This window comes from Acomys minous (assembly GCF_964271855.1).
Source record: "Acomys minous genome assembly, chromosome: 4".
Taxonomy (NCBI): Eukaryota; Metazoa; Chordata; class Mammalia; order Rodentia; family Muridae; genus Acomys; species Acomys minous.
This window is the reverse complement of record NC_140486.1, coordinates 47,542,948-47,563,764: the sequence shown is the minus strand read 5'-3', so window position 1 is coordinate 47,563,764 and position 20,817 is coordinate 47,542,948. Positions and strand designations below refer to the sequence as shown.

The following is a 20,817-nucleotide window of genomic DNA, read 5'->3' as shown; positions in this document are numbered from 1 at the left end:
ACTCTGGTGCTGAAGAACCGTTGACTATTGATTTAAAAAAAAAAAAATGTCCCTCTGTGCTTTCCAAATTAAGACGACATTTAACTGAGTGCTTGCTGGCTCGCCTGCTCTCTCTGTCTCCCAGGGGACAGAACCCATCTTGGTGGAAACTGTTTCAAATATGTCCAAAGCCTCAGCTTTGACATCTTGTCTGATGTCAAGAAATTTCTGTAACCTTCCTGTTCAGCACACCCAGTTCTGTCACCATATGTACTGCCTCACTCTGAGCCTATTGCAGGGAAAAGTGCTGGTGTCAGCGTGCTAGGAAGGGACGCGTGATGCGGGGTACAGCACCAGCTCTCACAGCTCACCCCCACTCTGACAAAACAGCACTGCCCCATAGATCTCTGGGTGCTGCAGGGAAGGCTGAGGACTCAGAGGCTGCAGTGGTCCTCCATCTTATGCAGTCAGGGTCCACTTGGAAAATCTGGTGAAAACACTATTCCAGCCCAAAGGAAAACGCATCCCATCCCTGCTCGGCCTGCAGTTTAGCCGTTCCTAGCTCTTGAAGCCCAAACACCATAGGTTAAGAACCTGCAATGGAAGCCAGGTATGTTGGCTTCCATGTCTGATAACACCACTCCGGATGCTGAAGAAGGAGAGTTGCCAAGTGTTCAAGTCCATGGCTACATAGTAAGTTCCAAGTTGGCCTAGGTTACACTATGAGACTATCTTTAAAATTAATAATAATAATAATAATAATAATAATAATAATAATAATAATAATCAGTCTAATGAATGGCTCAGCAAAGTAAGATGCTTGACCCTAAAGCCTGACAACCTGATTTGGATTCTTGGAACCAACATGGTAGTAGGGGAAAACTGACCCCTACAAGTTGTCCTCTGACCTCCACACACATGCCCTGTGGCTTGTATTCCACCCACCCCTGCCACAAATAATACAAATTTAAGTGGCCAGACATGGTAATGAGTGTCCTTAATCCTGCATTCAGGAGGCAGAGGCAGGCAGATGTTGGTGAGATAGAGGGAGGCCAGTCTGCTGTCTGGTCTACCAGGCCAGCCAGGGTTACACAGTAAAAACCTGTTCTGTTGTTGGTTTGGTTGGTTTTGATTTTTGCAGACAGGGTCTCTCTCTGTGTAGCCCTGGCTATCCTGGGACTCATTCTGTAGACCAGGCTGGCCTCAAATACACAGAGATCCACTTGCCCCTGCCTCTCAAATGCTGGGATTAAAGGTGTGCACCACCACTGCTTGATGAGACCCTATTTTTAAAAAACAAAACAAAAAACTCCACTGTGATGTAGGATACCATATCAAATCCAAAATCCCTGACCCCAGATCTCACTTTGCAGCATGTGTGCTGTGTGGCACATCACTCATTGTTTTGTCTTTCCAGATGAGGAGTGGAGAGCTGAGCTCTCCTGCACTGGTGATCCCAGGACTTGGGAGATGGAGTCAGCAGGGTCAAGGGAAGTTCAGACTGTGTGTCTGCAATGGTTCAATGTCATGGAGCCATGCCGTGACTTTTACAAGTCACATGCCTTTTTGGGAATGTGCTAAGAACTTTGTATCTTCTGCTCAGATAAAAATGCTTACACACAAAAGTTGTCTGGCACACAGGGGTCCAAGGCCTGGAGTTTTAGGACTGAGTAATGCAAAGTAATGCAATGGTTTAGTGTTTGGGTTTTCTGTTTTGTTTTTTGGGAGGGTTTTTTTTTTTTAATTAGAGTTCCTCTGGGTAGCCCTGGCTATCCTGGAACTTACACTGTAGACCAGGCTGGTCTCAAACGCAAGAGATCTGCCTGTGCTGGGGTTAAAGGCATGCACCACCACTACCCAGCTTGGTCTAATATTTCTCTGGAGTCTCAGCTTTTGTTCCAGGATTCCTAGGTCATCTGTCCACTCTATCTCTCCCCAACCTGCAAATCCACTAATTACTTGTGGGGTCAGCATGGTCTACCCTTTTTTTAAATTTTTATTTTAAATACAGTATTCAGCCTGCAGATGAGCCAGATGGCCAGAAGAGGGCACCAGATCTCATTACACATGGTTGTGCGCTACCATGTGGTTGCTGGGAATTGAACTCAGTTTCTTTGGAAGAACAGCCAGAGCTCTTAACCTCTGATCCATCTCTCCAGACCCCATAGTCTACTTTTATACTATAGTCTTCAGACTTTTTTTTAGATGGTAGAACTATCCCCACTCCCGAGTCCTACCTGGAGTACCAACATAAATAAAAGGAAACTCTGAGGTAGTTGTTTACCCATTTATTCATTCATATATCTACTCAACAGGTATTTCAAGTGTCATCGGTGCCAGGCATCCAGCCTGGAACCCAACAGCTCTGTGAGCCACCCTGACAATGACAGGTCTTGTAAGATCACCCTGACCTGGAGTGAGATGACCAGAGACCCAGATCTTGCCTCTGAAACACTTAACATCTTCAAGTCTCATACTCATACATAATATGGAATAACATCACACTGCATTCTAAGTATGTGCAACAGTCACCAGCCCTTGAGGGGACTGTGGCTGGCCCATCTACTGATGACAGTCCAGAACACTGAGCTCCTGAAGATGGCACGTAAAACAGATGTTATCTTCTGCCTTCAGGATTGAGGAGAGCCCCCATACTATCCTAAACCAGCTGTGATTGCTTGGAAATTTCCAGGAACAAAAAGCCTTGGGAAAATTATTAGCCCTTTCTTCACTCTTCCCACCCCCGGATGAATGGCTGCTGCCAGTATGGATTTCATAGTTCCAGATGTAAACTCTGTGGCCTCAAATCTGCCCATAGAGAAAGACTTCCTCAGCTGAGGCTTCAGGTAAGACTTCTGCATTGAAGGACGGACTGGCACTGGGCACATGCAAGCACCTTTCATCCTGTGCTTGGAGCACAGAGTTGTATAGACCTGAGTGCTTTCTATCTGCAGATCTGGTCCTCACCTCACGGAGTTCCTTTTCTCTTCCTTGGTTGGCAATCTAGTGCCATGGTTGATGGCACGGACTTTGGTCCTGAGCACAAATCCTGGGCCTGCCTCTACATCCTGCTCAATCTTGGGGAGGACACTCAACTTTTCCAAGCTTCCTTTCTGTGAAATGGGTATAATGACACCACCAACTAAGCACGTTGTGGGGGAAAAAAATCAAATTAAAGCCTAGTTCCTGACTCACATAAATACTCTATTTACAGTCTTGCTTGATTTAGTCCTGTCTGGCTGAGAAGCATACTGTTGGGTGACATAGTGGAGTGGGGTCAAGGACACACATGTCCATTGCGTACCTGTGTACCTGTCATTGTCAGCCAGCGTGACCTACTCGTGCAATGACCCAACAGGAGTTTCATACCAGGAGTTAGATGACAAACAACCCTCACTCTGGTACTCTGTTCTCCCTCCTGTTGAGTGCAAACAGGAGAAGGAGCTGCAGCTTTTCCTTTATTAGTAGGTCAGAGAGCATTGCTTGGCTCCCCCGGGAGCCAGCCCTCTGCCTTCGGTAGCCAACGAGGCCATCTGCCTGCTTAGGATACTACACTCTGTGGAGTCTGTTCCTCCTGAGGGCCACCTCTTTACACTCTGTATTTGCTTTACCACAAACTGCAGAGAAACAAGCAGTCCGTGTCTTCTAGAAAGCTCAGCCACCCACTCCATTACAAGGTCAGCGGCTTGTCGGTTAGTTCCCAGCTCCTGCCTCCTCTGTGGAGGAATAGCATAGGATCAGTCACCCTAAAGTTCTATCTCCAGCCAGTGAGTTCTACACTTTTAGAAACCAGCTCATTCCCTGAGATCCTCAAGACCTGAGTGCCCTAACATTTCCCAGAGGACTCGGTTCCTGGAACCAAAGGCGTCCCAACCAAGCGTGTTCACAGATTCCTGCCACAGCCAAGACCGCCCTCACCTGCCTTTTTTCTACCCAGCTGTGCTTCTGAGCCCGAGGCAGCGCTGGTGGCCAGGTCTAGACTGAGGGTCCTGCCGCACACTGAAAGCCGCCGCAAAGCAGCGGACGCAGCTTCCACCGGCACTGTGTGCTGCTCCAACAGCATCTCCAGCAGAGAGCTCATTTCTGAGACGAAAGTGCTGGCCAGCCGCGTGCCTGTTGGGCTTAGCTCGGGTCCTGGTCCGGCTGTCTTGCCGAATGTCTGGAAGGTTCTTGGTTCCTCTGAAGCTGCAGCGTCAGGGGAAGACAAATTGTCTCGGTAGTTGGTGGTGAGGGGCAATGACAGTCTCGCCATCCAGGCTGGGTCAGGGGGACTCAGCTTGTCCAGGGCTAGACCTGCAGAGAGGAAGGAGGGGCACGGTGAGGCCAGATGCAGGGACGGGCTGGGAAGCCAGGCAGGGTGGGGCTGTGAGTGGGACAAGAGCAGTGGACAAAGGAGGAAAGGAAATGGTGGGGGACACACTACGGCGAGAGGGGGACAGACAGGAAGGAAGAGGGCTTGACAGGCAAGCTCCCTGGGCAGGAAAGCTGCTGACCAAAGCAGCCGGAAGAGCTAAGTTAGGAGGAGACATGAGGACAAACAGAATTGGCCTGTTTCAGCCTGGCATGGAGGAACACGCGTCGTATCCCAGCTCATGGGAAACTGAGGCAACAGAGTTAGAGCAAATTTGGGGTTTTTTGGGGGGGGGGGTGTTGTTTTTTGTTTTGGTTTTTCGAGACAGGGTTTCTCTGTGTAATCTTGGCTGTCCTGGACTCGCTTTGTAGACCAGTCTGGTCTCGAACTTACAGAGATCCTCTGGCCTCTGCCTCCCGAGTGCTGGGATTAAAGGTGTATGCCACCCAACAAGAGTTAGAGCAAATTTGAAGCCAGTCTCACTTAATGCTTCAAGTTTCAGGCTAGCCAAGGCTGCACCATGAGACCCTATCTCAAAAACAACAAACAAAACCCAAAGAAATAATAATGACTGCTTATTAACTGCTCACACGCCAAGAAATTGCATAATTAGCTCATTTCACCTACCCAGGCCTTTGAGATAAAGAGTCTTAGCTCCGTTTTAAGGATGAGGAAACTGAGCCAGGTGCAGTGGTGAACTCCTGTAATCCCAGCACTCTGGGAGGCAGAGGCAGGCTGATCTCTGAGTTCGAAGCCAGCCTGGTCTACACAGGGAGTCCAGGACAGTCAAGGCTACACGGAGAAACCCTGTCTCAGAAAACCAAAAACAAAGAAAGAAAGAAAGAAAGGAAGGAAGGAAGGAAGGAAGGAAACTGCCCCTCAAAGAGTCTTGTCTACTAGGTAACCAAAACTAGAGTGGACCTAGGTAGGTCTGGTTACTTTGAAGCCCCTGGTAGTCCCCAACCCTACCCACTCTCTGGAAAGCATGCTCTTCCTGCTCCTTGGGGGGGGGGGGGAGCTCCTAGGATCCGCCTCTGGAATTCCCAAGGCTGCCAGGGCCTTCATTGTCACTACCTGGCCCCTGTCACCTCCCCCTCACACTGTTACTTTTCCAAAGGCAGGAAATCCTGGTCTAGTGTCCAGCTGAAAAGGGGCTGCCTGCCTGAGGACTGTCCTGGGAAAGGGCCAGGGCAGCGGCAGCGGCAGCCTGGCATTTGAGGCCTAAAGGACACCAGCCTGTCTCCTAGATTCTCAGACCACCTCTCACTTCTTTTCTCATTTCTCCAACAGAAAGTTTTGTCTCAAGATAATAATTCCAAAGGCTGGATGTGTTGTTATATGCCTGTGATCCTAGCTCTCAGGAGGCTGAGACAGGAGGATTACTGGGAGTTCCAGAATAGAATAGGTTACACATGGAGTACTAGGCCTGCTAGGACTACAGAAGACTCTTTTTCAATAAGAACAAACAAACAAACATGAATTCCAGCCCCAAAAGCAAAGAAGATGCTGGAAGGAAATAAGGCAAAATGTTAACTGAAATTCTCGAGCATAAATGATTTGTCCTTTTTTATTTGTTTGTTTTTGCTTATATTTCCTAAATTGCCAGAATGCTACTTTCGCAACTTGAAAAGGTTATTCAGGGTGCAGCTAATCATTATTTGGATTAGTGAATGACCTCTTCCTGGTTCTTGTCTTCAGTTCTGGACTGTACAGGATGGGCCTGCTCTCCCCGACCCCGCCCACCCCGCAACCGGGGACTTAGTGGATGTCTGTTGTATGATAAATGGACAGGACTATTAACCCTTGACGTTGCCGGACTATGTAAACATTGTAGTTCCCTGAGACTCAGACATAAGGGTTGCAACTCCTGGTGGTACAGACCCCAGCCTTTCCTTGTTTATGTCAGCTTCAGAGGAGAATGGGAAATCACGGGGCATAAGAGAACAGCTGGAAACTGAGTTGTGTTCACTGTGTAAACTTCATTATGAAATTAGTGAGCTCCTGGCAGCTAGTAAAGTACTGTGTGTGTGTGTATGTGTGTGTGTGTGTGTGTGTGTGTGTGTGTGTGTGTGTGTAGCCTTGGCTGTCCTGAACTTTGTTGACCAGGCTGGCCTCGAACTCACAGAGATCTGCCTGTCTCTGCCTCCTGGAGTGCTGGGACTACAGGCGTGTGCATAGGGTTTTTTTTTCATCTGATCACAAGGTCCCCAATCCTAAACACACCCCTCAGGAGCCCCAGGGCATCAAGTTCTTGAACACCAGAGTCTTTCCCATCCCTTTTTCCTTCTTCCAAAGTCAGTTTGCCCAGTACCTTCCGGGCTGTGGGGAGGAGCCCACAGGTTCCAGCCACAGCTGGTCCATGATGGAACTCATGACAGACGGACAGACGGCCCCTGCCATGTGTGGGTGCTGAGCCCATGAAGTGCAGCTGGCATGACTCAGGGCTCGATGTTTCATTTTATTTAACTTCACTTAATTTAATCTTAAATAGGCATATGTGGCCAGTGGCTATCATATTAATCTTAAATAGCCATGTGTGGCCAGTGGCTATCATATTAATCTAAATAGCCATATGTGGCCAGTGGCTATCATATTGATCTAAATAGCCATGTGTGGCCAGTGGCTATCATATTGATCTAAATAGCCATATGTGGCCAGTGGCTATCATATTGATCTAAATAGCCATATGTGGCCAGTGGCTATCATATTGATCTAAATAGCCATATGTAGCCAGTGGCTATCATATTGATCTTAAATAGCCATGTGTGGCCAGTGGCTATCATATTGATCTAAATAGCCATATGTGGCCAGTGGCTATCACATTGATCTAAATAGCCATATGTGGCCAGTGGCTATCATATTGATCTGAAATAGCCATGTGTGGCCAGTGGCTATCATATTGATCTAAATAGCCATGTGTGGCCAGTGGCTATCATATTGATCTGAAATAGCCATGTGTGGCCAGTGGTTATCATATTGATCTGAAATAGCCATGTGTGGCCAGTGGCTATCATATTGATCTAAATAGCCATGTGTGGCCAGTGGCTATCATATTGATCTGAAATAGCCATGTGTGGCCAGTGGCTATCATATTGATCTGAAATAGCCATATGTGGCCAGTGGCTATCATATTGATCTAAATAGCTATATGTGGCCAGTGGCTATCATATTGATCTAAATAGCCATATGTGGCCAGTGGCTATCATATTGATCTAAATAGCCATATGTGGCCAGTGGCTATCATATTGATCTGAAATAGCCATGTGTGGCCAGTGGCTATCATATTGATCTGAAATAGCCATGTGTGGCCAGTGGCTATCATATTGAGCAGCGCAGTTCTAAAATTTGGAGCCATATCGCCTATGTTAATAGCTATTAGCTGCATGACCCTTGGACAATTATTAAACACTCTTGACCCTCAGCTTTTTTTTTTTTTAACTTTATGGAATGGGGATAATGAATAGCCCCTTTCGCTTCATATCTTCTCCAGAGAAACTTACAATAGGTGACTTGTGCTTAAAAAGCACTCTGCCCATGCTAGTTATGGTTTTTTAGGCCCAGAAAGGGTTAACCACCACCACCACCACCCCCAGCACGCTTTGCATCTAGGTGGGACATGTGAGAAGCAAACCAGCTGCAGAAAGAGGATGGGGAAGAGCGCCACCTAAAGGAGGTAAGCCCGGTTCCACTGAGGGTGCTTAGCTGGCTGAATCTTGCATTAAAATTCACATTATGTTTTTATTCTTGTCTGTCTGTTGTTTTTTGAAAGGGTTTCTCTGTGTAGCCTGGCTATCCTGGAACTCGTTCTGTAGGCTAGGTCAGCCTCAAACAGCAAGGCTAACCCCAAATTCACAGATCCAGCTGCCTCTGCCTGAGCCTCCCAGGTGCTGAGATTAAAGGCGGGCACTAGCACCACCTGGTTTCCTATCACGTTTACTGTTAAAACTAATTGCTTTGCTTTCCTCCTCTACCTCCCTTCCTGTATCCCATCTCCTCCTCTTTCTCTGTTGTTGTTGTTGTTTATTTTTTAAACAGGGTCTTATGTAGCCCAGACTAGACTAGAATTCATGCTGTAACTCAAGGAGGACCTTGAACTTTGACCCTCCTTCCTCTACTCCCAAATTGTGAGACTACAGGTGTGTATCAACAGGCCCATTTAATATGGTGTTTGGGGGTGAACTTAGGAACACTCCACCAAACCAAAACTAATTTTTTTCTACCTTTTTTTTTTTTTTTAAATTTAGCTTCAGTGAGCTAATTAAGGAGTCATCTCCTGTCTGGAGGGAAAGGTTACTTAAATACATCAAAGGCGATGGTGCAGGTATGTTGATACTATGCGGGTTTGGGCACCCCAGCCAGGAGCGAGGAGACTCTGGCAGGTGCGCTTGCGTCCTGAGCCATGTTCCCTTGTACACTGCACTTGATATTATCTGCCCCTCAACCCCCCTTCACCCCCACCCCCTCGCCCCTGCTGGTTTTTGTTTTTTCAAGACAGGGTTTCTCTGTGCAGCCCAGCATCTGTTCATGATTTTTAACAACGTTTTTTAAAAAGTAGAACCTGGAAGCCGGGCGTGGTGGCGCACGCCTTTAATCCCAGCACTTGGGAGGCAGAGGCAGGTGGATCTCTGTGAGTTTGAGGCCAGCCTGGTCTACAAAGTGGGTCCAGGACAGTCAAGGCTGCACAGAGAAACCCTGTCTCAAAACAAAACAAAACAAAACAAAACAAAACAAAACAAAACAAAAATATAGAACCTGGGGCCTGGAGAGATGGCTCAGCAGTTAAGAGCACTGGCTGCTTCCCCAGAAGACCAGGGTTCAATTCCCAGCAGCTACATGGCAGCTCACCACTTTCTGTAAGTGCAGTTCCAGAGGATTCAACACCCTCACACAGACAAATGTGCAGGCAAAACACCAATGCACAGAAAGGAAAAGCAAATACATATCTTTAAAAAATAGAAAGTCTGGTCATTAAACAAAGGAAAGCTGGGCATGGTGCCCCATGTCTATGATCCCAGTACTTGGGAAGTTGAGCCTCCTGAAGAAGAATTCAAGGCCAGCCTGGGCTACATATTGACAGAATGAAACCCTGTCTAAACTAACTAAACCTACCACCACATCACTAAATAAACGGATATATAACCACTTTCTGAGACTGCTGGGAAACTAAAACACCGGCCACGCCCCTCTCACAGTGAACTGGCCACGCCCCTCTTAAACAGTGGACTGGCCACGCCCCTGTTCACAGTGGTTTGAGCAGAACTCTGGAGCCCGAGTGCGTGGGAAGACAACGGACACAGAGACAGCCCAGGGGTGACCCCAGGGCATCCCTACCTGTATGGGGGTCCAACAGGCTAGACAGCTCCTCTTCTAGAAGTCGTTTCACAGAAAGGTCCTCCTCAGCAGCCAGGGGCCCTTCTTCCAAGTCAGGTTCTGCTTGAGCACCCGGCCTGATGCCTAGGCCATCTGTGTCTGGGATGGGAGCCCTGTGAAGAAAGCCAACCAGGTTTCAAATGAGGAATTCCCATATAACTGTCTGTTCATGGCAGGATCTGTCATCTATACAGGGAGCTGGTGCAGAGCCTGGCTTACAGAGTCAGGGTGAACTGGGTCTTACCCTCCCAGCCTTGCTGGTGACTCTTTCCTCTCCCGTGAAAGTGGGGGGTCATAAGTAGTAACGTTCATGGCGTTTTGTAAGATGAGACTGTGTAGGTGAAAGGTTTAGCATAGTGCCCTGCAACAGTGTCAACAGTAGACTCGCAGAGGAGAAACACGCCATCAGGAATGTTACTCACTACGGGCCTGGCCCCTCACACCTCGGGGGAGGGTGGCACAGGATGACACTTAATAAAACTTCTTCAGTTAACTTTGCCATCTACCCAGCACCAGCCAGTCAAGGTTCTTCTGCCTTCCTTGTTCCTTGTTCTCTTGTCAAGTGCTCAGAACATGGCCTGGCGTGCACTGGGCTCTGGATGGACACTACGGAGTGAGCGACTGCGCCTTCCTTTCTTAAGGCACGTCTCAGAGCAAAGGATGCACCTGGACAGGGTACCCTTAACCTACACACATCTACACCTGCACCCCAGCTTCCTGGCTTAACCTGATGCTCAAGGCCTCTCACAGTCACCTCAGGATAAACCCTGGTTCTCAGGGGAAACATCTCCCTGAGGACCTCTAAGGCCCATGAGTCCTAGCTGATTTTTATTGTCCTTATTTCCCGCTGTGACCATTTGTGCTGCTATTAAGAGGTCAGCCAGAAGGTAGCAAGCTGGGGGTAATAGGGACAACTATCCTAAGCCAGGCCTTGTGCCATGCAAGGCACAGGTACTCACTCATTGGAACAGTTCAAGGCTATATAGAAGGGTCATTCCCATTTTACCAATGAGAAGATTTTTTTGCAGCTTGCCTAAGGACCCCGTGGGCTACATAGTTAAGCAAGAATTCAAATCCGGACCCATGACTCCAGAATGTGAGTACTGTTATGGCTCCGGAAAGCATGCCAAAAAGCGAAGGCCTTTAAACCTGCCCCTCTGACCTCCTATCCGGAGCTTTCACCCCCCATGCAAGGAGATAGCAATCTAGAATTCCTTTCCCAAAGTAGGTCATAGAAACTAGAACTTTCCCCAAAGCCAACCATAAAACCTAAAAACATGACTTGAATTTCCTCCTAACTTTCTGTAGAAGAGCTGGCAATTAAAAAAAAAAAAATCTCTGACCTGCCTAGCTTGATTGTACATCTTAAGTCTCTCATTCCTGAAAGGCTCAAGGAGTGCTTGGTGGAACAGTCAAGAAGCTATACAGAGAGGCCTTGCTGGGACTTCCCCCTTGGTCTGAATTTCAATTTGCTCACACTCTTTATCCAATTATATTTTCACAGCTATCCCTGAAGCACTGAATACAATCTCTCTCTCTTTTTTTTTAATTTAAGATTTATTTATTCGTGTACTGGTGTATATAGCACTGTACTTACAAGTACGACTGCATGACAGAAGAGAGCACCAGACAGAAGAGACCATCAGATTCATTACAGATGGTTGTGAACCACCATGTGGTTGCTGAGAATTAAACTCAGGGCCTCTGGATGAATGGCTAGTGCTCTTAACCCCTGAGCCATCTCTCCAGCCCCCACTGAACCCAATCTTAAAGATTTATTTATTTATTATTATGTATACAGTGTTGTGCCTGCCTGCACACCTGTAGGCCGGAAGAGGGGCATCAGATCACGTTAAAGGTGGTTGTGAACCACCATGTGGTTGCTGGGAATTGAACTCAGGACCTTTGCAAGAGCTGGCAGTGCTCTTAACCATTGAGCCATCTCTCCAGCCCGCTGAACCCAATCTTAAAAATAGGTCTTTGGAGAAAAAAAAAAAAAAAAGGTCTTTGAAGCTGGGCATGGTTGTGCACAACTTTAATCCCAAACACTCAAGAGGCAGAGGCAGGTGGATCTTTGTGAGTTTGAAGCCAGCCTGTTCTACAAAGTGAGTCTAGGATGGACAGCCAAGGTTTCACAGAGAAACCTTGTCTCAAAAAACAAAACAAAAGCCAGGCGGTGGTGGCACATGCCTTTAATCCCAGCACTTGGGAGGCAGAGGCAGGCAGATCACTGTGAGTTCGAGGCCAGCCTGGTCTACTAAGTGAGTCCAGGACAGCCAAGGCTACACAGAGAACCCTATCTCGAAAAACCAAAAACCAAACCAAATCAAACCAAAAAATAGGTCTTTGGATCTTCAATCTAAAAGCTGCTGTATCACATAAAACTATGATTTTAAAAAAAGTTGTTATGGGGCTAGAAAGATGGCTCAGAGGTTAAGAGCACTATCTGCTCTTCCAGATGTCCTGAGTTCAATTCTCAGCAACCACATGGTGGCTCACAACCATCTATAATGAGATCTGGTGCCCTCCTCTGGTGGGCAGGCACAGATGCAGGCAGAACATTGTATATATAATAAATAATCTTTAAAAAAGAAAAGTTGTTATGGAGCCCATGGGATAGAAGTCTCAGTGGCTAAGGGTACTTGCTACCAAACCCAGTGACCTGAGTTCAAGCCTTAGTACTTATATGATGGAAAGAGAAAAAAGACATCCATGTGCTGTCCTCTGTCCTCCACACACATGTCCACCCACTCATATGCACAATAAATACATGTAATATAATTTTAAAAACTTTTTTAGGCCGGGAGTGTGGCGCACACCTTTAATCCCTGCCCTGGGAAGACAGAGGCAGGCGGATTGCTGTAAGTTCAAGGCCAGCTTGGTCTACAAAGTGAGTCCAGGACAGCCAAAGCTACACAGAGAAACCCTGTCTCAAAAACAACAACAACAAACAACAAAAATTTATGGATATTCTCCTGTCATTGGTCTATTGCCAGTTTATTTCCACAGACTCAATTGTTGAACCTGCAGAAAGAAAATCTGTCTCTCCGAGCACAGTGAGGAATAGGATTTGATATCCTCTTAAGGCCTCCTCAATTCCAGGACTGCCCTAAGGGCTACACCCTCCCATCTACAGCCTTATATAGTGTGTTTGTAGGCCAAGAGAAAGAATGATGAAAGCTGCAGATTTCAAACCAATCAAGTAACCAGGGGACAGATAGTCAGAGAGGTAAGAGATGAGGTCATTTCCTTAGTGACACTGGGACCTGTAAATATCATAAATACAGTGCCTCCCCCCCCGCCCCCCCCCATGGAGCTTCCGGAGTGGGGGGATGGGTGCTGCCTGCTGCACGTACCTCCCCGGGCTGGGTCCCTAGGGTATGCTCAGCCTTCCACACCTCACCAAGGCTAGGGTCCCTGAGGAGCCTGAGCTGTGGGTGCTCTGTGTTGCTTACCTGCTGCCACCAGGCTTGGCCGAGTATTTATTTCCTCGGTGGTTTGGTTTGGGCTGGAATTGGCCCTGATGCAGCAAGGACAGCAGCTGGGAGATTTGCTACAAGACAGGAAAAATCTGTTGACTCCACACAATTCCGACCGTGCACGCTTCCTCGCCGGATGTTTCCCTCAATGCTGGTGCTTTCTTTTTATAGTTTTTCCTCTGGCTTCAGATGCTTCTGTGATCAGATAGGGGGGTGGGGGTGGGGAACGGACCTGTGTGACTGAGCAAGGGACCTGGGGGAGGGTGCTTCCTGGCTTTGTCATGTCTCTGCAGGCCCAGGGCAGCTGAAGGAGCTAGCATGGGGACCCGTGGACCCATCCCCCACAAGATCATCCCCTGGACTTTGAGGGTTGGAGTGAAAAAGGCATTTCCTGATCTTACAGTTGTTACTTTGATAAGGATTGTCTTCCAGTCATTTTTTTCTCCCTTTGAGCAGTATTCAAGCATTCTGGCCAATTTGTGTAGAGGGGGAAATATATATATATATATATATGTGTGTGTGTGTGTGTGTGTGTGTGTAGATGAATATATATATATATATATATGACTGCATTGTACGGGGAAGAAATACTGTCATTTATCTAATTCATTTATTCACCCTGTCAGTCAATGGCCATGTATTTAAAAGCATTTCTTTGTGTCAGGCATAGTATTTCTGTGGGGCTTGTAAGAACAAGAAGGGGACACCCCCCCCCCAGTTGTCTTTGGAAGTTCATGGTTTACAAGGAAAGCAGTGAGAAATGTGACAGAGACTGTAGTTGAGTTCTGGGAAGGGTGAGTGAGGTGTTTAGGAGCAGAGGTCTCAAATCTATTTTGGAGAAGGCAAGAAGCAGGGAGGTACTGCTGAAGACAATTATCCACTTACTTTCTCGTCTTTTTGAGACAGGATGTCACTATGCTGCTCAGGCTGGCCTTGAACCCTTGCCTTAGCATCCTGAGGGCTGGAGCTACAGGCGTGTGCCACAAAACCTGGCTTTCAGGCAATTCAACAAACTTCTATTTTTTTTTTTTTTTAAATTCTGGCTGTGCACCAGGGACTCCTGCAGAAACCTAAGGCTGCACAGGAATTCCGCCAGAGACTGAGGGCAGGGGTGGGGGAGGGGTGAGAGGTGGGGGGGAGGCAGAGGGGGCAGGGTATCTAAACCTTAAGAGAAGACAGCTTCTGTTAAGGGTGCTCAAAGACCAGAAAAATGGTAGGGTTTCGGAAGGTGGGAGAAGGGGGGGGCTGTCTAGCTGTCAGCCCTCCACCCTAAGGTAGTAGAGAGGAAGCTGACCTAATCTTGGCAGGCTGAGCTCTTCTTCAGGGTCAGGAGCTTCGGAACTGATTTTGAGATCTACTGAGACCTCAGCTTCGTCACCTCTCACTTCTGAAGTGGGCTCACATTCTCCACAGCACTGTCAGTGTTAATAAGATATATTGATATTAAAAATGTCCTGCAGAGCCTGGCTTTGGTGGCGCATGCCTTTAATCCCAGCACTTGGGAGGCAGAGGCACGTGGATTGCTCTGAGTTCAAGGCCACCCTGGGCTACAAAGCAAGCCCAAGATAGTCAAGGCTACACAGAGAAACTCTGTCTTGAAAAAAACAAAACAAAAAAACAAAAAAAGAAGAAAGAAAGAAAAAAGAAAAAAATGTCCTGCAGACTCAGGGAGATAACATCTCAAAATGCTGCTTCTGGATGGCAGGGCTGGGATTTCACTGTGACTTGGGAGAGTCAGGATCCCATAGCCTGCCTCAGGAAGATCCTGCCTCCCCACCAGACGCAGAAGCCCTTAGAATGCAGATACCTGCTACCTTTTACCCAAAGGACACTAGGTGAATGACACCTGAAGGCCACACCCAGTGCTGCATGCTGGCATTCAGAGTCATTTCACAGTTAGAACTCAAACTCTGGAGTGGAATCAGGCTCACATTCTAAATCTATTCCTGCCTAGCCTCCCATCTCCACAGCCCTAGAAAATCACTTTTGGATTCTGTGCCTCAGTTTCCTCAGCAGGGGGGGGGGTGGTATAATAATGAGACTAGTGGTTGTGATATTTAGATGAGCTGAGGTGTGTGACTCCCTTGTTGATAGAGCCTGTGGTGGCACTTAGTAATTACCTGGTGACAACTAATCTCATTGTGCCACACAATAGCCTCAGGAAGGAGACACCATCCCATGCATTTTGTAGAGATGGAACCTGAGCTTCACGTCCTGGTGGCAACAAGGCCTGGAATTTGAACTCACATCTGACTTTATTGTGAGGCTGAACTGTCAAAAAGGCCCTGGACCTTGAACATCTTACTGTCACCCTCCAGTTGGTTCCAGATGGGTCCCTTTCTATCCATCGCTTCAGTGTGTCATGCAGAGTGTCTGCTCTCTGCCGTCATGCCCTGTGGTGCGGCATTAAGAGTTCATTCAAAAAGCAACTGGTGGATGGCTGAGTGAGCGAGCGGAGTCGTTGGCTGTAGGGCAAGAGTCCTGAGAGAGTAACAGCTAAGCCACCTCCAGGCGTTTTCCTGGGAGGAAGGTTGGGGAGGAAGCTGTGTCCTTACTCCATAAGAAACCTGAGCTGCTAGCCTGGCCCAACAGAAGTATGTCTCTGACGCACAGGCTAGTACAGTGAAAGCTCTCTGGACACCAGAGAAGCAGTTAGGGCCGTGTTAGGCACCATCCCTGAGAAGACCTCCATTTGTGTTAATCCAGAGACATGAACCAGATTGTCCCTCACCGTTCCATTAATCCTCTCCTTCAGAGCAGCAGAGACCACATATGTTTGTCATTGTAATTCCCTTCTCTTTCTCTCCCTCTCCCTCTCCCTCTCCCTCTCCCTCTCCCTCTCCCCCTCCCTCCCTCCCTCTCTCTCTCTCTCTCTCTCTCTCTCTCTCTCTCTCTCTCTCTCTCTTGCCCCCCCCCTCTCTCTGAGACAGGGTTTCTCTGTGTAGCCTTGGCTGTCCTGGACTCACTTTATAGACCAGGCTGGCCTTGAACTCACAGGCGATTTGATCCACCTACCTCTGCCTCCTGAGTGCTGGGGTTAAAGATATGCGCCACCATGTTGTAGATAAAGAAAATAAGCCTCCAACTGTCACAGGGTCATTCTCTACGTCCCCCAGTTCCAGGTTGCCATGTCTGAACTTGGGTCTGCCTACCTTGCAGGGTTGTTTTCTACTGGCTCTTTCTGTGGACCCAGTTGGTAAGCTTTGGGGGAGTCTCAGGAAAGTCAAATGCAGCCTCTGGAGCATGGGACAGTGGTACCTAGGCCTTGACTCCTTCACAGGGAGGTTGCCTAGCCAAGATGAAGCAGGTTTGTAGCAGGGATAGAGAAGTGCTTTGTGGCAGTGACAGTACCTATGCACCACTACAGGCCAAACAGACACAGTGGTCCAGGCGTTTCTGCCATTGATTGATTCGCTTGGTTTTCATGCAGACTTGGGAGAGAGCGTGCTGATAAGGTGGATACTTTCAATAGAGAAGCTGAGTGACTTCTCTATGAGCCTCAGGTGGGAAGGGGTAGAGCTAGGATTTGAACCCAGGCAGCCTTACTCCAAAGTTTATATTCCTAGTCGCTGCCTTTGCTGGGTGGCTACACGTGCCAAACATGCTTAAGCACTTTGCAGGAGTTGGCTGGCCTGCACCGCAGGACAACTCTGCAAGGCACACACTTCTCACTGCCATACCTAGTTCACCACGAAGGAAACTGAGGCCCCAGACCACACACCGCTAAGATCTGTTAGCCTGGCCACTGTGCCCTTAACTTCTGCATCCCGGTGCGCTGGGTGAGTCTAAGGATGAATATGGTAAATGAGGATGTCTAATGTTCTTGGGGGCGGGGGTTCTAATGCTTCTTTCTGGGGGTGACCAGAAAAAGAGCTGCCCATGCCAGAGGTACCTGGACAGGAGGCGAATCCCCAGCGAGCTCCTCCACAGGGTTCCGTTCTGCAAAAGCAGCCACAGATAGTCGGACCAGGCTCCTCAGAATCTGATGAGGACTGGACTCCCCCCTAGGGGACACTTTGCCATTGAGATTCCGCTGTCGTCTCAGGGTTGCGGAGGAGGCTGGTGGGCTCTGTGGGGCTTCCTTGCTGCCTTGGTCTCCGGCCAGCCTCGCTATGGGGCTGCCAGGTACCTTCAGAGGCCTGAAGTGTGGCTGGCCGAGGGCAGGTGGGGACTCAGGGAGGCTTAGGTTCTCCCGGGAGGCGTTCCTCTGCCTGGGATGGTTGAAAAGGAAGTTGAAGGTGTCCTGCAGCACCTCCTGGCTCTCTGCCAGTGCTCCTTGGTTGCCTTGGTTACGCAGGGTCCTGTATAGGGTTGGTGTGAGGTGGAAGGGGGCCTGCAGGCAGGAGTCCCAGCCCGCCTCCATCAATGCCTCCTTACTGGTATCCTTGTGAGATGGCCTAACTTCATCAGGCTCATCCTCCTGGGCCCTGAGCACAGGCACCAGGTGGATATCTGCCTTCTGAATGTGTTTCTGGGGCCTCTTGGGCTGGTGGCGGTACGTGGACTCAGCTTCGCGACAGTTGTAGGCCCTATTATCATTTTTCTGTGTCCGGCAGATGGACACAAACAGAGCCAAGATCAACCCGAAGACGGCCAGCAGTAGAGCCAGGCAGATCATCACCAGCTCTGGTGTGCTCAGGACCCTGGGCTTGTGACCAGAGTCCCTCAGGTGGTCCACACTGGTGACAAACAGGACCCTCAACAGAATTCGGGTCTGCAAGGAGGGGCTGCCCTGGTCCTCTACCACTATCCCTAGGTCCCACTGACTCCCAATGAGGCTGCTGGCGTTGGTGACATTAATGAATAGCTGCCCCGAGGAGGGGCTGAGGACAAAGAGATAAGCGTCATTCCCACTCTGAAGGCTGTAGAGAAGCTCCCCATTGGCCCCCGAGTCTGCATCTCTTGCCCCAATTGTCACCAAAAGGAAAGACCAGGAGCTGTGGGTAGCCATTGGTGGTGTACCATTACCTGCTGGATCCAAGCCACTGGGATCCTCGACGGGCAACAGAAGGTGGCCTGTGGAGGCATTTACAAGCACCGAAAGGGTGGCTTTGCCTTCACTGAGCACAGGATGAATCACTTCTGGGGCATTATCATTGGCATCCAAGAGGCTAACCCACACCGAGATGCTGGATGCGAGCTGGGGTTGCCCTCTGTCCTCTGCTACCACCTGGAACTCAAAGCCTGCCATCTGTTCATAGTCCAGTGACTTCTGAGCAGTGACTTCTCCCGTTTCGGAGTCAATAGCTACTAAGTGAGAAGCGGGCGAGTTCTTGATGCGGTATGACACTTTTCCGTTACTGCCCAAGTCAGCATCATGAGCTTTTACAGTGGTGAGGTGAAGAAAGGGTGGGTTGTTTTCCCACGTGGAGACCTCGTACCGGCTTTTCTCAAACACAGGGGCATTGTCATTGACATCCCTGACCTGAATTCGGAGTTCCTTCTCAGCTGATAAAGGCTGGGGTCCTTGGTCTTGGGCGAACACAGTGAGAGTGTATATGGGCCACTGCTCTCTGTCCAGTGTGGCATTGGTGAGCAGCATGTACGTGTTGCCATTCGTCCTTTTCAACCTGAAGTGGCCCAGCTCTTGATTCAGCCAACAGTGGACCAGACCATTGTTTCCTGAGTCCAAGTCATTTGCACTGACAAGGGCAATGAAACTGTCCCTGGGAAGATCTTCTGGCACCAGCGACATCTGAGAGGCCCATGTGACGTGGATACTTGGAGCATTGTCATTGACATCCAGAACTTTGATGAGAACTTTGCAGTGCCCTGGGATGGAATTGGGACCCAGGTCCCTTGCCTGGACATTCACCTCATAGGCAGGATTCTCCTCATAGTCTAGGGGTTGGCTCAGAATGATCTGGCCTGTCTTGGCATCTACACCAAAGGTGTTCATCACCTCTGGGGACATGTGCTTGCCAAAGAAGAACTCTATCTCCCCGTTGGGACCTTGGTCTGGGTCCGTAGCAGTCAGGTTTATGAGAACAGTGCCGGGGGCAGTGTCTTCTGGGATTTCTAGTGCTAGTGAACTCTCTGCAAACATCGGGCTGTTGTCATTGGAATCCAGGACATTGACCTTGACCACGCTGGTGCCTGACTTGGGGGGATTCCCATTGTCGTGGGCGGTCAGCACCAGCTCAAAGAACGAGTGGACTTCCCGGTCCAACTCCTTCACCACCACAAGTTCCGCGTGTTTGGTCTCATCAGGCCCCACAATAACATCCAGGGCAAAATGTTCACTGGGAGACAGGGAGTAGGAATTCAAGCTGTTAGGACCGGTGTCTTGGTCAAGGGCTCTGTCCAAGGGGATTCGTGTGTGCAGAGAGGCACTCTCGGAGATTTCCAGCTCCTGTTCACCTTTGGGAAACTGAGGCTGGTGGTCATTGATGTCCAGCACCTGGATCTCCACATGAATCAGAGCCCCGGTGGCCAGCACATCAAAGGACATCAGGCAGGGTTCTTGCTGCCTGCATAGCTTCTCCCTGTCCAGGCGGCTGGAAGTGCTGAGCAGGCCATCCTCAGAGTTCATCTGAATAGGCAGTGCCCGAGGCAGCTGCAGGATCTGGAAGGCTTCTCCTGCCTTCCCAGGCCTCTCCTCCACTCCTGGTTCGTGGGACAGTTTCCCTATCTCTGTGCCAGACGGCACTTCCTCTGTCACTTGGAATTTCACCGTGAGAGTGGCCACCTCCTGACAATCCCCTGAAAGGAACAAGTAGCTTCCTGGTCCCAAGAGCCCTAGGAGGAACGGCACAAGTAGCATCATGCTTACCGCAGGGACGGCTGGACACACGGGAGCTCTTCAAAGGCTGGATGCGTCCCCCAGTGGTTCCTGAATACCTCGGTCAGCCTGGCTCCTCCACTTCAGATCTGCCGGTACAAGTTTGTCCCATAATTAGAAGATGCCGGGAGAAGCAGGATCCCCAAGCAAGGCCATCTCCGTGACAAGTGATCAGAGAGGTCCCATCCCACAACAGATGAGTTGCTAGAGACGGCCCCCGCTCCGCTGCAGCACCAGCTGGTCCACTTAGCAGTGATGGGCAAGTACCGGCCTGAGAGAGACTTGACCTAGTAAAACAGGATGTAGGGATCTGACTTCCAAACAGTTACCAGGCTGGGGAAGCGGAGAAGCAGATTTTTCCTATGGAAACCCCACCTACAGGAAAAGGGAGGGCTGGGAGTTTCAATGGCAATTAGAGAAAGAGCATTTCCTGTGAGGCAGAGAGGCCTGTTGCTGAAGAGGATGCGGCCAGGGGCTACTGGATAAGAAGGTCCTAGTCCAGGCAGCAAGCCAGCCGGTGAGGGGCAGGGAGTCACTGTGTGGCCAAGTGAGCAAAGAACTTGACCTATACCGATGTCCCTCTAGGGTATGTCAGCCTCCTCATCAGTCTTCCTCATCTCCTTTTTTTCCCCTTACTTTCCTCCCCTGTTCTTCTACCTTCTGCCCTTGTCTTTTCCCACACTCGTTGGACATTCGTCCTCAAACTTGACCCCATGTTTGTTTCTCTAAAAAGAGCTATGATTAGTAGAACAGCCACAGGAGCTAAATGGCGTGGGTTCGAATGCTGACTTTGCAACTCATCAGCTGGGTCTTCTGGGACAAATGGCTTGACTTCTCTCAAGTTTCTATTCCTTCTT

General features: G+C 49.1%; 1 protein-coding gene across 2 annotated transcripts; it reads right to left on the bottom strand.

Moving 5' to 3' along the window:
- Positions 1-759: 759 nt before the first annotated feature.
- On the bottom strand, positions 760-20,277 carry PCDH12 (protocadherin 12). 2 transcript variants are annotated; one of them, XM_084780331.1, is made up of 4 exons: positions 17,072-20,277; positions 13,156-13,253; positions 9,662-9,813; positions 760-4,272 (listed from the first exon to the last, which is right to left on the bottom strand). In XM_084780331.1, the coding sequence occupies exons 1-4, from the start codon at positions 19,943-19,945 to the stop codon at positions 3,863-3,865; spliced, it is 3,534 nt and encodes a 1,177-aa protein (XP_084636457.1). In that variant the 5' UTR covers positions 19,946-20,277; the 3' UTR covers positions 760-3,862. The 2 variants fall into 2 exon arrangements, with proteins under 2 accessions (XP_084636457.1, XP_084636458.1); XM_084780332.1 differs by lacking the exons at positions 760-4,272; positions 9,662-9,813; positions 13,156-13,253 and adding an exon at positions 13,266-13,374.
- Between the last annotated feature and the right edge of the window lie 540 nt (positions 20,278-20,817).

Excerpts from the sequence above, each read along its gene's own strand:
- PCDH12 (XM_084780331.1), bottom strand. The coding sequence starts at position 19,945 with ATGATGCTACTTGTGCCGTTCCTCCTAGGGCTCTTGGGACCAGGAAGC. Across the intron at positions 13,254-17,071 it reads GGGATTCGCCTCCTGTCCAG|CAAATCTCCCAGCTGCTGTC; the intron begins GTACCTCTGGCA and ends CCTGTCTTGTAG. Across the intron at positions 4,273-9,661 it reads CCTGTTGGACCCCCATACAG|GTCTAGCCCTGGACAAGCTG; the intron begins GTAGGGATGCCC and ends TCCTCTCTGCAG.